The sequence below is a fragment of the Leptinotarsa decemlineata genome, unplaced genomic scaffold (assembly GCF_025532065.1).
Source record: "Leptinotarsa decemlineata unplaced genomic scaffold, Ldec_3_MD MMD2_tig00026307_RagTag_RagTag, whole genome shotgun sequence".
Lineage (NCBI taxonomy): Eukaryota > Metazoa > Arthropoda > Insecta > Coleoptera > Chrysomelidae > Leptinotarsa > Leptinotarsa decemlineata.
Window position 1 is genome coordinate 144,493 of NW_027412681.1, and position 23,963 is coordinate 168,455.

The 23,963-nt window shown below is 35.1% G+C and overlaps 2 protein-coding genes and 1 long non-coding RNA gene across 3 annotated transcripts in view; 2 read left to right on the top strand and 1 right to left on the bottom strand.

Moving 5' to 3' along the window:
- The window catches only part of LOC111518215 (uncharacterized), a 41,042-nt gene extending 17,658 nt beyond the window's left edge, over positions 1-23,384 (bottom strand). The window contains exon 1 of the long non-coding RNA XR_002723929.2: positions 23,257-23,384. This is a non-coding gene — a long non-coding RNA (uncharacterized lncRNA). The remainder of the gene's footprint in view (positions 1-23,256) is intronic.
- LOC111518212 (CLIP domain-containing serine protease B4) lies at positions 1,592-12,843 on the top strand. The gene is given in 9 exon segments (XM_023174592.2): positions 1,592-1,913; positions 6,420-6,549; positions 7,599-7,783; positions 7,913-8,021; positions 8,127-8,308; positions 9,976-10,068; positions 10,716-10,829; positions 10,832-10,902; positions 12,447-12,843. Coding segments are annotated over 9 exon segments (1,080 nt in total). The 5' UTR covers positions 1,592-1,840; the 3' UTR covers positions 12,570-12,843.
- Positions 18,232-23,700, top strand: LOC111518214 (cysteine dioxygenase type 1). Its single transcript, XM_023174595.2, has 4 exons — positions 18,232-18,588; positions 22,307-22,539; positions 23,298-23,464; positions 23,528-23,700. Exons 1-4 carry the CDS (start codon positions 18,347-18,349, stop codon positions 23,561-23,563), a joined length of 678 nt encoding a protein of 225 aa, XP_023030363.2. The 5' UTR covers positions 18,232-18,346; the 3' UTR covers positions 23,564-23,700.
- Positions 23,701-23,963: the final 263 nt, after the last annotated feature.

Consider the following 23,963-nt stretch of genomic DNA (forward strand, 5'->3'; position numbering starts at 1 on the left):
CGATAAAAATATGCTTCACATTGTTTACTTGCCGTATACATTTCAGCGGTATTATATGTTTGTGAGAAATATTCTGTACGAAATATTCCAATTCAAATTTTAGTCATCCAAAGACTGGAAACACCGAGCTTTCTCAAATATTTCTCTAACAATTCGTCCTATTTGTGTACGTATTGAAACCCAAAAAGTGTTGCGATAATCATGACTTTGTCAGAACAATATATTCTGATTCATAAGTCAATTAAAAAGTCAATAAATTCGTAGAAATTATCAAAGAAAACGTGAGTTGTGATGCTGGAATTTTTTCGCAAAGTGCCATGACATCGCTTCAATTCTTCGGTCAAGCATTTTGTTTGGGATCAAATAGTTGCCAAATTTATCATAATTTTAGGTAATTTCTATTTGTATTCGTATTCGTGTTTTCTGATATTTCACCTAATGTTATATATTTGAATTTTTTCACACTTTTGCAATTCTCACGTACGTCATTAAGTTGTTTAGAGTATATATATATATATATATATATATATATATATATATATATATATATATATATATATATATATATATATATACTATATATATATATATATATATATATATATATATATATATATATATATATATGAGTATATTAACTGAATCAACAAGAACTAATTTCCATATTATTACTTGATTACTGAGTATTTTTTTATATGATGGATATAGTTGTTGGATTAAATGTCTGATGAGAAACGTCCTGTTTGTTTTTGTACCCCATTCCTAACCTATATTTTTTCATTAAATGACCTTACAATCGAGAAAAGCGAAAAGTCTCCAGCTGTAACTACAATTTCCTATTACGGCTTGGATGAGAATTTTGTATATTTAACTCACTAGTAATAATGAACGTCACCAACAATTTCTTGTCATTTTCAATTTTACTTTTTGCTAAGCCATCTATTCATGTTACGTTCAGAACAGCAGGTTACTTTAAAAAACAGTTCACAAAGCTGGAATTCATTATTATTACTTCAAAACTTGTTTTGAAGTAATTCCACATCAATATTTATTAGAATTTTGGTGATGAAATTGAAAGTAAATGAACAATAAAGTGTTCAACGGACTCCCAGTTTACCCATAAATCATAAAAAATATCATATGGTGCTATTTTCAGATCGATCCTACGTTTGAAATGTTTCTTTTCTTGTTTATTACATACCTCAACACATCTCAACAAGTTTTCTAGATACATTTTTTATATATATGAGATGATGCAGAAGTTTTTTTGAGGGGTAATAAAAAAGTATTACATCTGTAGGAAAAATGGGAGACACGGTATATGTAGTTATCTTGTCTTCTGCGGTAACAGAGACAACAGTCAAAATAATAATTTTTCTGGATTGCGAAAGAAAAGCGAAGAGTATTCTGCTTGTATGACCAAGTACTTGAGATTCAAAAGCAATATTTCGATTAGATTTAGTGAAACTTGCTTGTTGTTTGGACTCTTCAAATTCTTCACAGAATAGTGGAATAACGTCAAGTTATCAACGAATTTCTAATATTTAATTAAGTTTATCAAAATCATCAGGTACTGCTATTAAGGACTATGACGGAAAAAGAAATGAATAGTGTCGGTTTTTGAAAAACTCCTGAATTCACAAAAAAATGGATTCTACCCTCAGCACACCCTGTATGCAATACCGATACTAGTGTCCATTAATAACCGATGGGGTTCGTGTTCATAAACGGAAACACCGCGTTACGCATGTATGATGATTTTTAGCGGAAGGTCAAAAGTTTTCAATGCTCATTTTATACGAAGTTCATATCAATTCATAACAGTGCTGACCGGGGAACGATGGACGGTACCGTCATTTTTTTCAAATTTTTCGCACTGCTGATGTTCGTCGATGGAAACGTCAATTCTGTCGGTGAGTAGAAGTTATTCTCTAGTTGAAACATATTTTCTATGTTTTCTGGTGATAACAAATGATATTTATAGGTTCCTGATTTTGTTTTTTGTGTTTTTTTAAGTTTCTTCGAGTGTTTCTTCTTCTTCTTCTTATGCTTCTTGTCTCTTTTCCATTTCTTTGTATCGCCTTCATCATCGGAATCGCTTCCCGACTTTGCCTTTTTTTTTGTGCCTCTTCTTTTTTGAAATACCTTCATCGCTATCCGAGAAGCTACTGTCCTTCTTATTTTTTTTTTGATTTTCATCTATCAGTTTTATCAGAACTATCTTGTTTCTTCTTTTTCTTAACAGGAACGTCACTGTCACTAGAATCCTTCTTTGACTTTTTTCCTTTCTCTGAACTGACTGACCTGCGCTTCTTCTTCACTACCACTACCTTCTCGTCACTACTGTCACTTTTCTTCTTTTCCATTTTCTTTTTCATCCCCAGCTCTCTAGAAGATCGGTCGTCATCATTCCTCCACAGTAGACCTATTTCAAAGTGATTTCCAACTCGATTAATGGTATTTTACATTTTTTTCAACGCCCTATCATCTTCTTTAGATCTTCCATTTTCTTCCGGGCTTCTTATGCCAAAATTGACCATTTTGAACGAGTCTGTCACTAGATCGTGAATATTTTCATCAATTTGTTCTTGAGACTTACAACAAACGTGAAATATTAAAGACGATTCATCAGCAACCTTTCCCTGGGGGTATCTGCCATGTACTACCCAATCCCAGTAATGTTTTTGATACAAACGGTGCATTCCAGTAACTTTGATATATATTTTCCTTGCAATAGTTAAAGCACATTGATCCTGACCAATAAGAATTGTTGGTTGTGCATCATAAAAGGAAAGTACAGGTGCTTCTTTGATGTATGGATAAATTCTACTCAGGTATTCGACATCAATGGTTTGTCTTGGAAGTAAGAGTCCACTTACAGTTCGAACTTCATTCATTTTATATGTTTTTGAGTTCTCTTCCATTGAAGATACCTCCACTGTCACTCTTTTGGAGTTTTCTTCATTTTTGGTAACATTGTTAAGCCACTGGTAGCAGAGTGACTCAACCGGTCCATCCAGTCCTAATTCATGGGCAATTTTGCTGTCTATCTTTGTTGTCGTAGCTGCCTCGTCTAGTAGAGCAACGGTAGAAATCTCTTTTTTAGATCCTCGAAGTTTCACCGGAATTATTCAAAGAAGGATTGTGGGGTTATCTTGTTGGAAAAAATGTATTTTTTCAACTTGACTTCCCGGTCCGACATCTTCATTTAGGTTTGAACAAGAACTTGAGGCTTTTTTTTCAATCTACATGAGTAGATATTATGACCTGCTTTCAAACAGTAAAAACAGAGTTTCTTCAAAGTCACAATTTTCCATTTTTAGTCGATATCTATTTTTTTGAAAATTTGGCAGTCAGTCAAAATACGATTTTTTTGACATTTGGGACATTTCTCATATTTTTTGGTCAAAAATATATTAGCGTTTTTCTTGGAGTGGAATTTCTCATTTTCGTTCATTTTTCTTTCGGAAAAGTGGTAACTTCTGAAGTCAGCACAACTTGATGCAGCTATTGCGATTTTTCTCATCCACACAGAAAAGGTTTTCAAAGTAATTTCGATTTGTAAAGAAGATTCCTCGGCCTATTTGAGACTCAGGAATGGGGGTAATTTAGTAACTATTTCATTCAAGATTGATGGATTTTTCATATGTGCCGTATTTTCAAAGAGTTCCTTAGTAGTTACTAAGTTTTCGATAACATTAGAAAATGGCGGGTATGTTTCAAACCGTCCCTCCCTCGGAAGAGAGGCTCAACGAACTTTCTCTATTAGATTTAAAATTATAAATTCAGGTCGTCCAAATGTAACTTTCAAAGTTTCTATTATGTTCATAACATTATTTGGTGAAACAAGAAGAGGTTGTATTGCATCTCTAGCACTTCCTTTTGAACATCTTTGTAGATGGATTAGATTTTCATCTTCACATATATCAAAAAGTTTGGTGAAACGTTTGAACTGACTGTAGAACAAAGGCCAGTCCTCTGGATTCCCAACGAAAATAGGCAAACTTGTTTTAACATTGTCTGTTTTTTCTGAACATTTTAATTTATTTGTCTTCAGAAAGTCTAAAATCTGGTTGAAATTATCAGTAGTCATCGTGATAAAATTGTTTGTCGGTAAGAAATCGGTTTTATTTTCTGTTTCTTCGATTTTCCATTCAGCAACTTTTTCTTGCAGTGTCATTGCTTCCAAATCTATGATGTTTTTGCCACTAGAGATTGTGGACTTTTTAGATGGAGAATCTTGAATCAGTTCACGTTATAGTTGTGCTTCTTTCTTTCTTTATTAGTTCAGCATCAGTTTCGACTCTCCTTCTCTCAACTTCGGCCAATTTTCTCGTTTCTTTCAATTCTATTTCCAACATTCGTCGTCTGGAGCTTCTTCTAATGAAGAACGTTTCTGCAACTCCGAAACTTGTCGTGGGTCATAACATACGTCGCTATATCTTTCCGAAGGAACTCCTTTAGCTTTCCTCTCAATTCTCCTCAGGTATATTGTAATTGATTACTTTTGGTTCTTTTTCTTTTGCTCAAAGGACCAATGTTCGCACTAGTCAGTCCTACTGTGATTTCCTTTGATTTAAGTCGAAATAAACCAGGAATCAAAGGAAATCACAGTAGGAACGACTAGTCCGAACAGGTTTCTTCAATCTTGGGAACATAAAAAAATCGCAGGGGGGGTAAATCTGGTAAATACGGTGGCTGAAGCATGATTACAGTGTTGTTCTCGTTCAAAAAATTATGAATAAGCAATGACGAGTGAGCAGGTGCATTACGCCACGGTAATCGATGAAAACAGCGACCAATATGACGTTTGATCTAACTTGGCGTGCTTTCTTTGGTCTTGGCTCTCCTGGGCTCTTCCATTGGGACGATTGGACTTTAGTTTCGATGTCATAACCATATACCCATGATTCATAGCCAATTATGGACCTTTTGAGCAAATCTGGATCACCGTTAACGTCATTCAACAAATCCTGTCAAAATTCAGCAATTCTTAAATGAACTTCGATGCTACACGCTTCTCGCACAAAACTTCTGAAAAAAATTGCCTGGCAGGAGCCAACAGATTTGCCGACATCCTCAGTAACTTCTCCAATATCCCGCGAAACATTCATCTAATTTTTTGAACAGTCCATCTATATCATTCTGAACAATTCTTGGATGAACTTCATCTCATAAGTAGACCCAATTTGTCTTTCTGAAAAGATGTAATATCGTCTTATAACTGTAGAGTTAATCATCAGCTCCTGGTACGATTGTTCAATGATAAATGGATAGGAACACATGCCGTTAGTCGACGGTCTCCCAAATCTCTTGACCGCAGTTTTACAGTTGACTTATTTTGAGAATGAAATTAGTAAACTACCTAAAATATAAAATTCCAAAAAAAGAAAAATATTATTCTTCCTTTCAATGAAAGCAATTCCTACAGAGGGGAATGAATGAATTAGTTGTGAGAATATTTGTTACGGCCATTGTGTAACGTAGCAGACATTTTTAGAACAATTTAGAATATTCAGCGTGAATAATATAATTATATCAACAAAATGTTGGTCAATTACATTTCAGTTCTCAACAAAATGCATTCAATAATCATTCCAATTTAAATTAGATAGTTAATAATGCATTAAAACCACCAATCCCATTAACCTTGACCGAAGTGCAGCGGTTTGTTTTTCCTCATAATCAGCCGCATATCTATACCGCCTGATGAACTAAATTTGAATAATAGTAATGAAAAATCCATCCAACAAACTACGACTTTCAAGGCTGTAACAGACGGACCGAAAAAAATGTTTGTTGTTATTGGATTCGGAAGTAATAAAGAGGCCGTCTATGAGAAAATTGGTGACCTTGGCGCGTTCATAACATCCCATTCGTTTTGTCAGGGATGCCTTATTAGGATACATTAGAAGACAATAATGAATATTATCAATTGTTTGTGTACCTGACAGAAATTGTGATTGATCAAATTGTCGTGGGAGACTTTTAAGTACGCCTTGTATCATTTGGGATCGTTAGGACGATGCTTGGGTAATTATCCGGTGGAAAAGTTCGAGTGGGGATGTCGAGCAATTTTTCATTCGCCAGGAATCATCGATTTTTTAATTATATCTGCTTTTAGTTATGAGCGTATTGCTCATACTTGCTTACTTACGCTCTATAGTACAATTCCATATAAGTAGACACTAAATTCTCAAAAATATAATTGCATTAAAACAAAAACATTGTTGTCAAGGTTGTGATTCTATATATTTCATCATCATTTTTACTCATCTTTACGTATATCACTGCAAGATACAGATTAAGGCAAAAACGTCAGTCATTTTTGAGAATTCAGTGTCTACTATTTTGGAATCATAGTACAGCTGGTTCCCAATTGAAAAAAAATATCAATTAATTTTCATTATTCTTTTTAGAGCTAACTTCCCAAGATGGTGTGAGCGTCACTAAAAGAGCGATATGTCCAGGAACTTCAACTTGTGTTCCAATAGAATCCTGCCCAATTTTCAACGGAATAATCAATAAGGATTGCGTATTATCCAACAAGTAAGTCATATTTTTTTGTCCCACTCTTCGCCAAGTAGAGTCAATATTATCTTTCATATCAAATAGATCTCTTAACGAAGATCTTCAACAGTAAGATTTGGTATCTGTTAGAACCCTTCTGCCTTTGCCAATCCAGTTCATGAATATAAACCCCTTTTTTTGGTAAAGGCATAACAAAGTAGTAATTCTGGATAAATCGGACTACTACCAAAGGGTCAATACTCTCATTACTAACGGACCGTATGCGAAATTATCCAGGAACCCTTTACCAAAAATGATTGCCGAAGTAAAAGACGTCCTCAAGAAATGCGACAACATACTTACCCCTCAACTGAAACGGAAGATACAAGTTTCCAACCCAACGGTGTCGAAACTATATTGCCTCCCCAAAATCCACAAACCAAGAAAATCAATGCGCCCCATCGTGTCAGCTATTGGAGCTCCTACCTACCAAATAGCAAAGTCGCTCACTGAGTAATTTGAAACCTTGTCTATTGCGGAACCAGGTTTTAGTATAAAAAACTCTTTAGAGTTCATACAACATACAAAAAACGTGGTTCTGCAAGAAGGTGAGATTTTGGTTTCTTTTGATGTTAGTTCCTTATTTCCTAGCGTCCCAATTCCACAATACCTCAGGGAATTACTAGAGAAAAATAATTTCAATAATAACGAAATCGATGAATTTGCTTCTCTTACTAATATACTATACGAAGAAAACTGGAACACAAAAACAACGCAACACAAACACCAACATAAAACACACACACAACCTACCCACCCTGAAGAGGCATAAGCCTATAGCAGGGGCCTACACATACACACACAAAATTGTAAAAACTGTAAAAAACTTGTAATATACGATTTTCATTCATTCATTCATTAGTTTCTAGTTTTAATCTTCCTCTTTGAAGATGATCACTTGGTGACCGAAACACGTGTCGAGGTGTTAAAAATAACGGTTTGGTATTGGGATAAAATTCATTACTACACCAAAGGTTCCAAACAGTGTATCACTAGTTCTGAACTATTCCAAACCGTTTTTTTTTCAGTATTGGCGACTTGACTTGTGGGTTCCAAGGTTCGGGGTTAGTCTGTTGCCCCCAGATGAATGTGGCTCCCACTTTGCTCCCAGGAAAAATGGTTGATGGAAACCGGTGTGGTATTTCCCAAGTGCAAGGAGAAGGATATGAAGGAATAGGGGCTTATCCTTGGGTGGTGCGAGTGGGTTTCAGAAGTAGGTTGATTTTTCATGTACATTGCTTGCTTTCACTTTGAATTCAATCTTCTGAAGATAACTGACAATCTCTAAATGAAAAACGAAGCACATTATGTTTCACTTACAGCTGAAACACGTCGTTTTCAGATATTCTCACCGGAGAAATGAAATATCCTTGCACAGGATCTATCATAAACAACAGGGTTATCTTAACCGCAGCTCACTGTGCTTTGGCTAAGGCTGATAATTACAAATTGTAAGTAATATTTGATTCAACACTTGCTTATTATTTCCACAAAGTTGAGAACAACCACAGAATTTTAAGAGGTTTAGCTTTATAATACTCCATAATTTTCTGCAGGTTCTCTGTTCGCGTAGGAGAATGGCAAACCAACACAGAAATAGACTGCGGAGAAGAATTCTGCGGCCTCCCCGTCCAAGACATCGCAGTGAGTCATGTAATAGTTCATCCGGGCTATCAAAAGCAGACCTTCAGAAACAATATCGCTTTGATGGTGTTGAGAACCAAAATGAACTACACAGGTGAAGACATAAAGGCGGTAACCTTCAGCAATAACTTCTATTCGAACCTAAATCTTTGAGCCAGTAGCTCAATTTGTTCTTTCTGTTATCTTGGAAACCTTGAAACACCCTGTACATTTATTGTTGCATGTGATATCTCGTGACTTGTAGAAACAACAACTGATTTTTCGGAAAAGACTAGTTACGTTGGAGAACGAGTTATATAAAAGTTTTTTAACCCAGGAAGGAAGCATTCAATAGTTTTTGAAAAGGCGCATTGTATTGAACGCAACACTTTCACGCCGATATTCTTTCAATAGGAATACAAGGACAATGGAATTGTTCGGAATTGTTATGTGCGTGTGGGAAATGAGCGAACTCGATAAATGCCATTATATTCTCAAATTATTAGGTTATTTCAAAAGTTTTGTCCGTTTTGATGTCATTAGTTTTTGTAGCTACATATCTCAATAAATACTAGCTGGGTTGACAATTTCATGGACATTAACATTTAATTCTTGAAGTGAAGAGCTAGCTATTGGAATTATTCTTTCAGCAATAGCATTTTCATAAGAAATAGATTAATCGATGTAACCCTAAGCTACTGTTGTAGACTTCCATCCTCCATGCTTCTTAAAATCCGTTATATTTGCTCCTGATTCTGCTAGCAAAGAAGCATAAGACCTTCAGAAAAAGTGACCTATACACTTTGATTATTTTAACTTTACCGATACGTCATCGTTGATGTGCATATGAAATAAATCGCGAAATTGTGGTCAAATGTAAGAAGAAGTGGCTAATATCCCGATAAAAATTATAACGTGTAGGTAATGACAATAAATTAACATTTTCAAATTTACGGAAATGTTGGATCCTAACAGCCTCAAAAGTTACTTTTCATGTAGATGTGACAGTTAACGAAAAAGGTGGCATTGTAATCTTTCCAAAATATTTGCAGACATTAATATTAACAAATGAGTTTCCATTAAATCATCCGTGCATGGATGCAGAGACACTGTGAAACTGACAGAAACAATACCCAATAACATAAAACAATGATACTGTCAACTGTCAATATCATGACAGACACTGTCGGCTGTTTGGTTATCTCTTTTCACTGTTATCAGTGTTAATTGACCATCACTATAACATAAGTCTTTGATTAGAAGACAATTGTCAACGAATTGTCATCTGTTTATAGCGGTTGATAGAAAGAGATGTTACATAGAGGGTGTGTGATTTCTATCATCATAAATTGATGACGTATCGGTAAAGTTAAAATAATCCAAGTGTATATTCCTTTGGTTCAGGGAGGTTCAGAAACTCAGCAAAGGTACCTAGAGGGCATGTTCCCAAACGTGTTTATACCAACTGAGTTGGTCCTGTATTGAGTATTTCAGACAAAAACGTTGATGGTTAATAACAGAACGGCGTAGTGCAACGTATTCATTAAAATAGTCAATTTTTTTCTAACAATGCAGAAAGAACGACCTATTTTCGTTTTTTGTATTTGGAATTTGAACAATCAATGATTTATCTATTAATTTAATCTCTTCTATCAATAAATGGCAAATCTCTTCACAATTTACTGGATGTTTTCATGTCTTGGGGAATTTCAATTTTGATTCCCCGTATGAAAGACGAACTTTTGAAGGAATGGTGGTTATTTTAATTAACTTATTTTCCAGTGACTGCTCAGCCAATTTGTCTGCCAGAATCGTATTCAGTGACGAGTAACGATGGGCTTCTAGTTGGTTGGGGAAAAGCAGCAGGACAACTATGTAAGTTTCTAAATAAGTGTTTTATTTTGGTGCTCTCATGTCGTTTAATTTCATAATAGAGTAAGGAAATATTCCGCTGATCTGTTTCAATTTACATTTCTGATATTTGCCTGGGAACTCCCAAAGCATCATGAAATATACTATAGAAATCATAAAGCGGATAAAAATACCTACTCCATCATAATGATAAATGATAGAAATCGAAATTGATACCTGAGACAGAAATATACGACGGAACCATTGTTACAAGTTCAAAACTTACTCTGTCACAATATACACCGCCATAACGTACTTGTAATTTCGAATCTGGGTGAAACTAGCCAGATACAATTCAATGCCACAAAAACCGAGGCATCGGTTTTCTCCAAAAAGATAAATATCTCCGCTTTCTGCTCCATGTATGGAGCTCCGCCCCTAAGCATAATCTGAAGCATAATCGAAGAAAGGTTGGAGATTTGTCTCTCTTCTATAGATAGTTTCACGGGAGGTGTTCAAGTAACTTGGCACATTTGATTCCTCCAAGAACGGCACATATCAGAAATACGCGACGGACTGTGGCTGCTCATCGTTTTGAGGTTCAATTTAGTACACCTCGAACGTCACTGTTCTTTTGGAGAAGTGCGTTTATGTTGTACATTTTTTTTCAGATGCTCCTCCTAGACAACAGGCGCTGCATTTACCAATAATAAGCATCCAAGAGTGCATCAGAGTGTACGGAAGAACTTTACCTGTAACCGATGAACAAGTGTGCGCCGCTGGAGAGCAGGGAACGACGCCTGTAGCGGATTTGGGGGTGCGCCCCTTTTAGTGAGACACGGAGACACACATTACCAGGTAATCTTTCTAAGTTCTTCATTATTAGTCTCTTTTGCTCGAGATTGCTGAGAGGTTTCTTTTTTCACTCAATCTTTTTAGAGTATTGTTATTAATATTATTATTAGTTACGATATTGGGAGTTTTCAATCAATTTGAATACTCTTGCACAAATAGTAACATATTCAAAAACACTTTATTGTGAGACTTTCACAAAACAATTTTACAAAAACGCAACACGTGTTTCGCCATACTTTGCTTCTTCCAGTGTGTCTTTACTAACTATATTCTACATATGCAATGCTTGATATACATAATTTCACAATTTGAAGTACCTGATTTTGTAATGAATTGAAGTACCTGATCCCAGTTTCCACATTTGAAAACATATTTAGTGGCGGGGAGTTATTCAATTCTAATTGATCATTCATTGAATTACCCGAATTCCTCAATCTATTGATTTCTAAACATTCTAGAAGATTGAGTTTCAAACTCTTCTCTTCTAAATGATTGAACTCATGTCCTTCTGCTAAAAGGTGGTTTTCAAATGTGAAATCGGTCTTTCTATTTACAAAACTACTTCTACGCTCTTTAATTCTTTGGGAAAATGTTCTCCCTGTTTGGCCAATATACAGTTTTGGGCAAAAGAGCCACAAGTCAGCTTATATACACTTGATCTATCCGACACCGAAGTTTTGTCTTTATTGTTTTTAATAAATTTATTTAGACTATCATTCGTTTTGTAAGCTACGTTTAGGAGCTACGCTCTATCATTTTTTCTTTAAAAAACAGGTAATATTAGTTCACCCAAATATGACAATGTCCTACAACTGAGTGAAACCATATTAAGTAATTCTCTCAACGTAATCTTTATCACAATCACAAGTATCACAATTTTATTGCCTCTGTCAGCTTGCCGATAGAATGCACCTTTTTCTTTCTGTCTTTTGCTGATCTTTCTTTTTTTTTGTACATTATCATTAGTTTTCCTTGACAAGTTATTAGAAATTCATTTCTCGCATGCCTCCCCAACGCTGTTAGATATAAAAAGAGACCAGTATTAGAGTAAGGAATTAGCTTTTGTCCGCTTAGAGGACACCTGAATCAAATGGGGCTGTACAACGGAGACCTCAGCTGCAGATTATGCAACGAAGGGATAGAAACAGCTCTACACATCTTATGCGAATTTGAGGCACTGAGTCACAGGAGGCAGGCAATAAATGGACGTCCGAAATTACGTCCAGAAGGATATGACGAACATCCAACAGGGAACATGTACAAACTAGTACAGGGAACGAGACTGATGGAATGGGTGCCATGAGAAGATGGTAGAATAAACGCAATAAGCACAAGAGGCTGCAGTGTTTTCTGGAGACTTAGACTAAATGGACAAGTCAGACAGCTCCCAAGGTACCAAAAAAAAAGAATTAGTTTTCTTTATCTCCTGAAGACGCCATTTAATTGTTGAAACTCACATCAAGAGTATTGCATTTCTGGTGATTAGGAAAAGTGTTGGTTTTTGGATATCACTTCAAAATTTTCATTTCTAATTTTTTATTTCTCAGGTTGGTATCTTGTCTTTCGGATCGGACCAATGCGGCGCTGCTGGAGTGCCAAGTGCATACACAAATATCAAAAAATATGTGACGTGGATCAGAGAAAATGTCCCACAAGTTTACGAGAACTAATAAGAAAAATGCGGATTCTAAAACACCACCTAGTCAAATACGAAGAAACACATTTTTTGGAAGAATATTTGTACCAATGCTGATATCTACTACATAGCTAAGTAAGGGTTCCAGATGCAGATCAAGTTTCCTGCCGACATTTTATCACTTAGTAGCTAAGAGACTGTAACATTAAATTTAATTTAATTAAAATGTAGAATGTGATCTTTGAAAATTATACCAAAGATTGTCAATACCTCAGAGTAGAGGAAACCCAATAAACTTTTCAAAAAGATTTGCAGCAAACATATTTTTTATAACCTTCAACATTGCTTGGACCATTTGATATTTGTCTTCCCAAGTATTATCTGTAAATATTCCTTCGTAGATCGTGGTTCGACACCAAATAAAAGGAAGCTGCATTTTTATTCATTGTGAGATGCTGAAAACTCACCAAGAGGTCTTTCTAATTATTCGTTTTAACACAATATAGAATGTTTTCTTTCTACACTATTCAAAACAATTGAAGGATCACTCTTTGTAATGATCGTGTTTTATGATAAATATAATAAGAGATACAGATTCAGAGATGGTCGTACAGACCTGGTAGTCGTCCGCAACGGATCTCCGACCGCCCAAAGGTACATTAGTATCTTGGATGTCCAGATACGCCACAGAGCAGAAACAGGAGGGCACAATTTCCTTTTTATGCACGACAGGGCCCGTCCCCACGCTGCAGGGACCGTGTGTCAGTATCTACAAGCCCACAATATCACCATTTTGGGGTGGCCTGCTTGCAGCCCAGGCCTGAATCCCATCAAACATGTCTGGGATCAACTGGGAAGAAGCGTCCGAAGCCGTCAAAACCAACCCACCAGTTTGGATGAACTGGAAATCGCTCTTCGAGAAGAGTGGTAACGTTTGCTTCAAGAAAACATCAGGAGGCTCATAAGAACCATGCCCCGGCGAATCCGAGCTGTGATTTCTGTCCAAGGAGTAAACACAAAATACTGAGCCATTGATTGTAATACAAAAACAACTTTTTGTTCACTTTTGATTTCAATTATATTGTAGGGTTTTATTTTGATTTTGGTAGTTCTTCACTTTTGTCACGTATACCCAATATACAACAAAACAAACAAATTATTCAATAATTCAGCATGGATTTGGTAACCATTTGCATTTCCTTTCAAAATGTTATAACATATGATATTTTTTTACTGTTAAAAAATTACAAGCTCATAAAGAAGTGATCCTTTAATTGTTTTGATGAGTTTATTATATTTCTGATAGTGACAAAAAAGCGAAATGTATTAGCAAACGTATAGTTTCGTAAGATGAACGTGTACCAAAAAAAATGAATTTGAATATTAATTACGGTTTCATTTTTTACATACAATCATTGCGTGACTCACGGTCGATGGTAGGTTAGACGTTTCTGGAAAACGCAAAGCATAATTTTTCTGAAAATTTCACCTCTCACACCCCGTATATTAATACATTTTTGGAATCGCTCTGGTGTTTTAATACTTTTTTGTTAATAATGTCCTATACCTATCTCTATCTGATTTCGAGATAAAAAATAAATTGTGCTAAATATGGTCCAAAACATAGCCGTAATTGAAATTAAGTACATCAGAACTCTCAATTCATGAAAAGTTGATATTTTGATGATAGTTTGGACAAACTCGAAATATTCAAATAACACCAAGAAATCGACTCCGTATCATACAGGGCGTGCTAAAATTACTATTATTTCCATTGTGCATGAAAGTAGTCGAAAGTTCATTTTTTCAAATAAAACCCCCTGTATATTACTCGGTAAATTGAAAGATGGTGAAAAATACTTCAAGATGATATATCATGTCCCTATACCTAAATCGTCAAGTATTCTCAATGAAGTCGATTCTTCTAGAAACATTTTTTTCTTTTAGAATTTGGATTTAGGTAGCAGTGGAATTATCAAGCTCATAGCAGTTCGGTTACTTTTATAAGTAGTTTACTAAGAGTTATCGACGGTGTTTCGAATCATCTTCCAAAATGAATGCAATTATCGATTATTCAAACGAAGTTCTTATGAAATTATTTATTATACACATGAACAAAGTGATCAAATCATTGTTAGAACGTGTAAAAAATTCAACCAAATGTATCCTGAATTAACACCAATGAACGAGAGGAAGTTTGTAAGGTACAACTGTTATTAAAAATCTCTTTGATAGAAACACTTCAATCAGAACACCTACCAAAAAATCATTTAGAAAAGTTCACACATGCAGTTCGTGCTATTGGTAATATTGAATCCCTGTGAAGTTACTGACGATGACGAAGTAGTATTCAGTCCAACTGTAGAAAGTCCTTCATGACTAACCAATAATCCTCCTTAAAATAACGTGAGTTGGCGTATGTAGTTGTAACATATGCCTTGTAATCCAAAGATCGTGTGTTCAAATCCCATGGACCCTATAATTTTTTTTATTATCAGCAGTAACGTTATACAAAAAAAATTGTATGATACATTTGTTAAAAGTGATTTTATTTTGCTGACGCTTGTTTTGCAGTAATCCCCACTCACAAAATAAAATGCCACTTTCAACACTTGTAGGTAAAACGTGAATAACTATTTTTCCACAAAAACGGCTTTATTAAGAAAACTTAACAATTTAGGTATAGGGACATGTATATCATCTTGAAGCATTTTTCACCATCTTTCAATTTATCGAGTAATATACAGGGGGTTTCATTTGAAAAAATGAACTTTCTACTACTTTTATGAACAATGGAAATAATAGTAATTTTAGCACGCCCTGTATGATATGTAGTCGATTTATTGGTGTTATTTGAATATTTCGAGTTTGTCCAAACTATCATCAAAATATCAACTTTTCATGAATTGAGAGTACTGATGTACTCAATTTCAATTAAGGCTATGTTTTGGACCTTATTTAGCACAATTTATTTTTTATCTCGAAAACAGATGGAGATAGGTATAGGACATTATCAACAAAAAAGTATTAAAATACTGGAGCGATTCCAAAAATGTAATAATATACGGGGTGTTCCATTTAAAAAAATCAAGTTGCTAGGACTTTTTGATGAAAGTGGCAACGCGGTAATGCTGAAAATATTTTAGATCAATAGAACAGGTAAGGAAATGTGAGAGGTGAAATTTTCAGAAAAATCATGCTTTGCGTTTTCCAGAAACGTCTAACCTACCATCGACCGTGAGTCACGCTGTATACTAAGTAACAAACAAATATCATCCGAAAGTGAATCAAATTTTACGTAAAGAATACCTGGTTTATCACTGTATTACTGAACTTATGTACAAAAATAGGATTTTTTTCATTTGAATACCGTGGTTTTTCCTCAAACTCGAAATAAATGTATGGAAGATAAGTAGGTACGTTTCCCTACATTTTTGCAGCAAAATAGGTAAAAAAATTCCAGGAAGCAATTACTCGCATTCTCGATAATTGACAGAAACCATGTGTACACATTCAATTTTCACCGTATGGGAATAATTCAGTAAAAAACGTCTTTTGTTGCGTTGAGCACGTGCAAAAATTACAAACGAAAATATTCCAGAAGACCTTCGCTATCATATAAATGTGGCGTAACATCAAAAACCCCCAATGGGGTTCCCCTAAATAATTGAAATAATAGTGGAAATTAGATTTAGAACTGAATATACGATTATACAGAGTGTATCTTACACGATGTCAATAAAACTTGCTTCGTTTCCGAGTGTCACAGTTTTACTGAAAATATTGTTCTTACAATGATATAATTGTTATTTTCAGCTATTGTTTTTTATTTTTCATTTGTATTGTTTATTTTAGGGATTTCAAACGATTTTATAAATAAATTTCTAAAACGGCTTAAAAATAGGGGTTGGTGATAAACGGGTAGAAATTGAGAGTTATATGTATCTTGATAAGTGCAGTCTCCAACTTATTGAAGCAACAACAGGATGAAAAGTTTTCGCACAAAATAAAATCAAATGACAAATCAATACTGCTAACACCAACGAATGCAAATGAAATTTTGGAAATCGTTAAAAAAATTAAAAGTGAGATGAGTAGTGGACATGATTAAGTCCCCTCTAAAATTATTAAATTATGTGTAGAAGAAATGATAGATCCGATTGTATATATTGCGAACAATTCTTTAAAATACGGAGTTTTTCCTGACTCACTCAAGCTAGCATTAGTCAAACCCATATTGAAAAAGGGGGAGCCCTCTAAACTAGGAAATAAGTGGCAACATGATGTCAGAAAGGGAATTAACAAGGAGAGAATCAAAGCTGAATCAGACATAAAATCAATTGATATTGGGGTGCCACAAGGTACTAAAATTAGCCCAATGATGTTTATCATTTTTCTAAATAACCTGGAGGAGATTCGTGGGAAAAATTGCAAAATGACAAATTAGGCGGATGACACAAACTTGCTGGACAATGCAGTGGATTATCCGGGTCTGATATCCATAACTGAAGAAAACCTCTGTAAGGCAGATGAGTGGTTCAGGAGAAACAAACTTATATTGAATGACAATAAAACCAAACTGAAATGTTCAAAACAAACCATGCAGGATTTGATTTACCTCAAGAACTTCGGCTGACGAATATTTCGCTCAAAGTAGAAAATGAGTGAAAATTCATAGCACTGTACATAGACAGCATACTGAGTTTCAACAGTCATATTCTGCATAGAAATGCAGAGCAAATTTTTATTGTACAAAAAAGAGCTTCAAGAACTATGCTGAAGCTAAACTCACGAGAATCATGTAGAGGCAAATCATGTAGAGTCTATATACAGAAACTCCTGTTATTTCTTTTTAGAAACAAACATCTTTTTGAAAATAGACTACCACAAAATGTATATAGCACTAGAAATTTTGACTATGTATACACAAAACATAGACTAACTGTTACAGAAAGGAGCCCGTTCTATCAAAGCATGAAAAAGTTCAACAAACTCCCCACCAGCATCAAACAAATAAATAAACTTGGTGAATTCAAAAAGGAAATTTATAAGATTCTACTGAATACAGAACCCTATACTATTGTTGAATACCTCAGCCATACTGTCTGACATATTTCTGACGTTATTTCTGTTTTTGTATCTTTGTGTGAATATTCTTCAGAAATAAAGATATTTATTATAATTATTATTATTGTTGATGCTACAACATAAAAAAATAAAAATGAAACATGTTTTCTAGAAAATGTTTTGAAAAGTTTGGGGTGGAACACTCTTTTCGCTTAGGGGTATGAAAAATAGATTAAAATATGTTCTCAGACAACACTGTAACATGAGAATTTTATATATTAGATATTGAAATGTTTGCCAGCTGAGACAAATCAAAACGAAATCACAAAATTCTGTTTAGTTCTCTGTTGGCGACTCGCCTTTATAACGAGCATTTATTACTTTTTACTATTAGGAAACGGACCGTAGTTACGCCAATGCCTCTTCAATTAGTGCCCCTTAATGAGGGTACCATTCTGATTACGGAATGTGGATGGAAAATTATTGTACCACCTCCTAGTTGAAGTGAAACTTGCCAACATTCTTGCGCCGTTATCAACCAGAGATTCTCCCGACGACGACCATGTCACGATTGCTCAACATTCATGTTGTTGTTAGTGCCTCATGACGAAAAAAATCAGTGAAGAAGATATTGAAACATCGCATCTGACCCGAGATAAAATCGAAGGGGGTTTATCAGTGGCATTCGAGAGTCTAATTTCGACGAATTAGTTACAGACAGTTCGAAAAAGTGCAAAAGGAAATATGTCCGTGTGCGAGTACAACAATTTCGTTGACTACAAACCTGAAGATGACTTCGATATCAAGTTTTATAAGCAAATGGGCGCTGCTCTGCCCGTTATTAATTGTTTGGACGATTTGATCCGGGAACTGAGGGTGATTTTCGAAAGTGATTCGGTCAATATTGATTTGGTTCGATACGTGATGACGGCCTACAAGTCCAACCCGGCGGATTGGAAGAAATTCGCAAAGTTCGACAGATACAGGTGAGAAAATGAAGAACTTAATATGTTTCAATAGGGAACAGAATCTGGGCTGGTAGGCCCACGTCGAATAACCAAACGTTTCGTTCGCTACTGTGGCAGATATCATCAGTGGTATACGCGTTGACTTCGAGGACAAACTCTTTAAAAACAAATACCTATGTCTGGTGCAATCATTCTCAATTAAGACATAATTTATAACAAATTCAGAAACAGCAGTTATATACGGAGCAGAGGTAAATAGTCTCCCCCCCCCAGTCTTCCCCCTCTTCACTTTTGATCGGAACGAGATATCAAGGTTGGACAAAATTTACGTAAAAGGGTATTGTTTTCAGTACTTTTTGATAAGGAAGACAATTCTGTTGCTTTACTCGTTGCCGAAAGGGCAAATAGAAATAGGGATTTTGTGATAACTCGTTTGACATGTATCTCAACTTTCTATCCAATATTTTTTTGTTTTCTGAAACTCAGTCAGCCATTACCAAATAATTAGCCAGTTTAATATTTGTTTCAAAAATCTGCAAACGAACTATGAATATCACAATTGAAAAAATTCAATACTCACTCCAGCGATTCCAATAGATGCTAAAAATATGAAATGCTCCTGAAATAATATCGTTGCAAGCACCCCTTTTTTTCATCCACGTGTTCTGAAATTAATAGCAGTTGTGTGTACACTTCAGATGTCACATATTTTCACAAAAACATCCATAGGTGTTGTATCAAGTGATCTAGTTGGCTCTTTGAAGGGTCCACCTCTGCCTGTCTTCCGATTTGGAAAATTTTCAAACCCGAATGTGTTTTCAACTGATATTAGGTTTCAGCGAGATGAGGCACCTCGTTATCACGACGAGCTGGTACATACAAATTGGGTCCTTTAGAATCACCCGCTCCTGATATCAGAACTTTTCGAGGAGAAACATGAAAATTCACCTTGTTTTTTGAGTACACCTCGTATTATCCAAAACATGACACTCTTGTAGACCTTTATTCATTCCGCAAAAGTTTTTGACTGCTATTGCCATCTTTATACACTGTGTCCGTAAAGTATGGAACAAATTCATTTTTAGCTAAACAGGTCATTTTAAGAAATAATCCTGAAACACGTCGATTTATGATGTTAATTTACCGTATTTTAAAATAATAATCTGATATACAGGGTGAATTACGTTCGAGTAATGACGTCACCGTCATTTTTTTTAAATGGAACGCCCCCATTTTGTCTCAATTTTCGGATTACTCTAGCTGAGTTGATTCCAAAAATGTATCACATGTTGATTCCAATTGGTACAGGGTGGACAAAAATACAGTAGTTGTGTGTGTGCTAATAAAGTAACGCGTAACATTATTTATTAGGTAAATTAACAATATTATCAAAAATACTTATTGTCTAGGCGGACAGAATATGCTGGAATACATGAATTTATATTAAATGTTCGAACTGCAGCCCTTGCTGTATTTGACAGTAACCCAAACGGTGTACAAATTCTTGTTGAACCTTGTGTATGGTTTCTTGCGTAATATCGTTTATTTCTGTTCGAATTTTCGCTTGTACATCTTCAATATTTGCTGGTTTCGTTTTATCAATAACATTCTTCAGATGGCCCCACAGAAAATAATCCAAAGGATTTAAATCTGGTGACCTCGCTGGCCATTCAGTGGGTCCACGTCTACCAATCCACCTGTTCGGAAAAATTTCATCTACGTACCTTCTAACATCTATAGCATAATGTGGAGGTGCACCATCCTATTGAAACCATAAACTTTCATCAAAACCTCCAGGATTACGTCTGCTGGGAAATAAATTACGTAAAGTAGGTACGAGATACCCCCTTAAAAACTCAAGGTGCTTTGCCCCGTTTAAATTACCTTCGATAAAGTAGGGTCCAATGATTCGATTTCGTACAATTCCAGCCCATACATTTACCTTTTGAGGGTATTGTGTATGATGCACACGCATCCAGTGGGGGTTTTCTTTTGCCCAGTATCTACAATTCTGACGGTTAACCTCACCATTTAACGTGAAAGTGGACTCATCAGAAAAAATAATGTTTTGTATCAAGAGAGGGTCTCGGTGACATTTATCCATCATTTCTTCGCAAAATTGGAGTCGTCTATCGGGATCATCTTCGTTTAATTCTTGCACAAGTTTGATTTTATAAGGATGCCATTTTTCAAGCTTCAATAGTTTGTGTACCGTTGTTTTGCCAACACCGATTTCGCGACTAACTTTACGAACAGAAGTGTGCGCAGCTTCTTCAAAACTCAGTAAAACATCTAATGCTGTATCAGCATTTGCAGGGGGACGACCTGATTTGCGTACATTTGCAACCGTACCAGTTTCTCGAAATTTCGTTTCCAGCTTACTGACTGTTGAACGCGTTATAGGTCTTTCTGGATATTTATTATTAAACAAATTGCACACTTCCATCTGAGTTCGCGATCTGTCTCCATCCCCAATCATCATAAGTATTTCAATTCTTTGTTTTACACTTAACTCCATTTCTACTTCCAATTAAATCTAAGCAATCATTCGAATATTCACGAATACCAAAAATATTGTAGTACTAAACTGTCACTGAACATCAATAAATTACTAAACAAATAATGATATTTCACAAAAAACTAGACGACTATGTTTTTTATAAATGTAGATAAGAAATAATTTCTTTCATATTCTGTCTGCTAGACCACAAGTACCAAACATGTTTGGAAACAGCTCATTTGTATTACTCTAAACATGTAGCAAACTACGGGGTGTTACATTTAAACCAATTGCCGCTAGACAATGAGTATTTTTGATAATATTGTTAATATACCTAATAAAGAATGTTACGCGTTAGTTTATTAGTACACACACAATTACTGTATTTTTGTCCACCCTGTACCAATTGGAATCAACATGTGATACATTTTTGGAATCAACTCAGCTAGAGTAATCCGAAAATTGACACAAAATGGGGGTGTTCCATTTAAAAAAATGACGGTGACGTCATTACTCGAACGTAATTCACCCTGTATATCAGATTATTATTTTAAAATACGGTAAATTAACATCAAAAATCGACGTGTTTCAGGATTATTTCTTAAAATGACCTGTTTAGCTAAAAATGAATTTGTTCCATACTTTACGGACACAGTGTATATATTTTATCAGTATGTGTAAGGTGAAAAATCCCAAAAAGACCGAAAAGACCAAAAAGAACACTGAACAATAAACATGTAGTTCCATAAATTTTTCATCCGTGTCAAGTAATTCGGCCTAACGGACAAGATATTCTAATTACCAACATAATCAAGTCGATTTAGAAAACCTGAACTATTCTGGTTCAACTAAACATGTGAAATGAGATATTGAGAGCATTTTCGAAACCTGTTCTCTGTGTATCTGCTCGCATTTTCTTCATGCATTGCTGAAAAAAATATTCTACTTGCTTTCTGTCACAAAAACATTATTAAAACTAAGCAAAGCTTGTTGAACGTCTACATCTTAACGTAAAGTTTCGCAGACAGAAGAAAATAAATAAGAGCTCACTTGTATTGTCCTGATGAAGTGCCTGAATTACTACTTTCGTACAAGCACGTCCAAAATCCAAATAATGTGTTGGATTAAACGGGTTAATAGTGGTAGGAAAACCTCCCCCCATTCGAATGGGGTAGGTATCTTAACAATTTTTTTAACATTGACCGAGTTTTTTCATGTATTACGGATTTGTTTTAGATACACGAGGAATTTGGTCGACGTCGGCAACGGAAAGTACAACCTGATGATTCTTTGTTGGGGTGAAGGCCACGGTTCGGCGATCCACGACCATGCAAACGCCCACTGTTTTATGAAAATGTTACAAGGTTCTCTGGAAGAAATTAGGTTTGCTTGGCCGCAGAAAATTCTCGAGCCTTTGGAGGAAGTCGGCAGGAAACCGCTTTTCGTCAACGACGTTTGTTACATCAATGGTGAGTGAAAATTTGGGATATAATTCAATATCCAGCGTGGTATTAGCCGGGGAAGTAGTTGTTTCCCGGCAGACATTTACCAGAATCTACGGTGTAGCTAGTTGGGAAAGATGAATATCTCGAGATAATATGATCATATAATTTCTATACAGAGTGTCGTCAGACTGAGAGCAACACAACTCTGAAATTTTAAATACGATCCTCTTATTTTATGCATGATGAAGATGAATTTGCATTTGTTATGTGATGGAATCAGCCGATACTTGATGAAGATCCAAAACGTAATCAAGAAACACTTATTTCTCTGGTGCTAATAGTATCTTTCGATATTTTGTTAAATCGATCACGTTACGTAATGATAGCTAGTATGTTTTCGTTACAATGTTTTGTTTGTTTTATTACGATGACGTCCTTTTTAAAGTTGTAATTTATGTTAATGCATGTTTTGATGAAATATACCTATAATCATTTTCATAGGCAATAAGAAGTTTTTGGAGCGATTTTTTAAAAGCGGGAGTGTTAAATCACTTCCAAGAGCCCGAAAATAAAATTTTGAGTTTGCCATAAATTTTTATTGGTAGTCGAAGTCATTTGTGCATTCGATTAAAATGTACATCCACTTTCAACCACGACTCCAATTGTATTGCTTTCGATTCAAAAATTAAATATAAATTGACCCAGGACATTGAATTATGGTGAATTTCTAAAAAAACTTACCCTAAAAATCTTGTTAATGTATCCCACCGCCTATTTTTCAGATTCCATTGGACTGCATCGAGTTGAAAATTCGTCTAACGTCGACACCGCTATAAGTCTGCATTTATATTGTCCACCATACAAAAATTGTTCAGTATTTAATCAAAATACGGGCCAAAAGTCTACTAGTACGGTTACATTCTATTCCATGTTTGGGAAACGTATCAAAGTAAGTTTACCATGAAAGAAGATGTAAAGATCCTTCTACACTTGTTAATTTTTTTTTTTTCAGGAAAATAAGGATGTGGAAGAGCCAGAAGATAATTGAAAGCAGTTCCTTTAAGTTCTATTAGAGATTATTTCTATAGTGTCACCGTTCAAAAGATCATAAATATATTTAACTGTAAATAACAGTTTATGTTTATAAAATGTTATTATTGATAAAATAAACCCATCAACTGATTTTACTTGCTATTTGTTTCTTACTTGTTCTTTAAAAAACTGTCATCTTAAGATGAAATAATAATAGTACATCTATCAGTTCGTAGAGGGCTCACTTATGTAGACAATTTAGGGTGTGTTTTGTTTTCACTAGGTATGTTCGTTTAATTCATATGGAACCGCTCGATTAGCTCGGCAAGCGTTTTGAAACTTGTTTGTCAGCAAATCATTGTCCTTATAAACGAGTTCATGACACCTGTTTATAGACAAAATAGTGACTTTTTCAT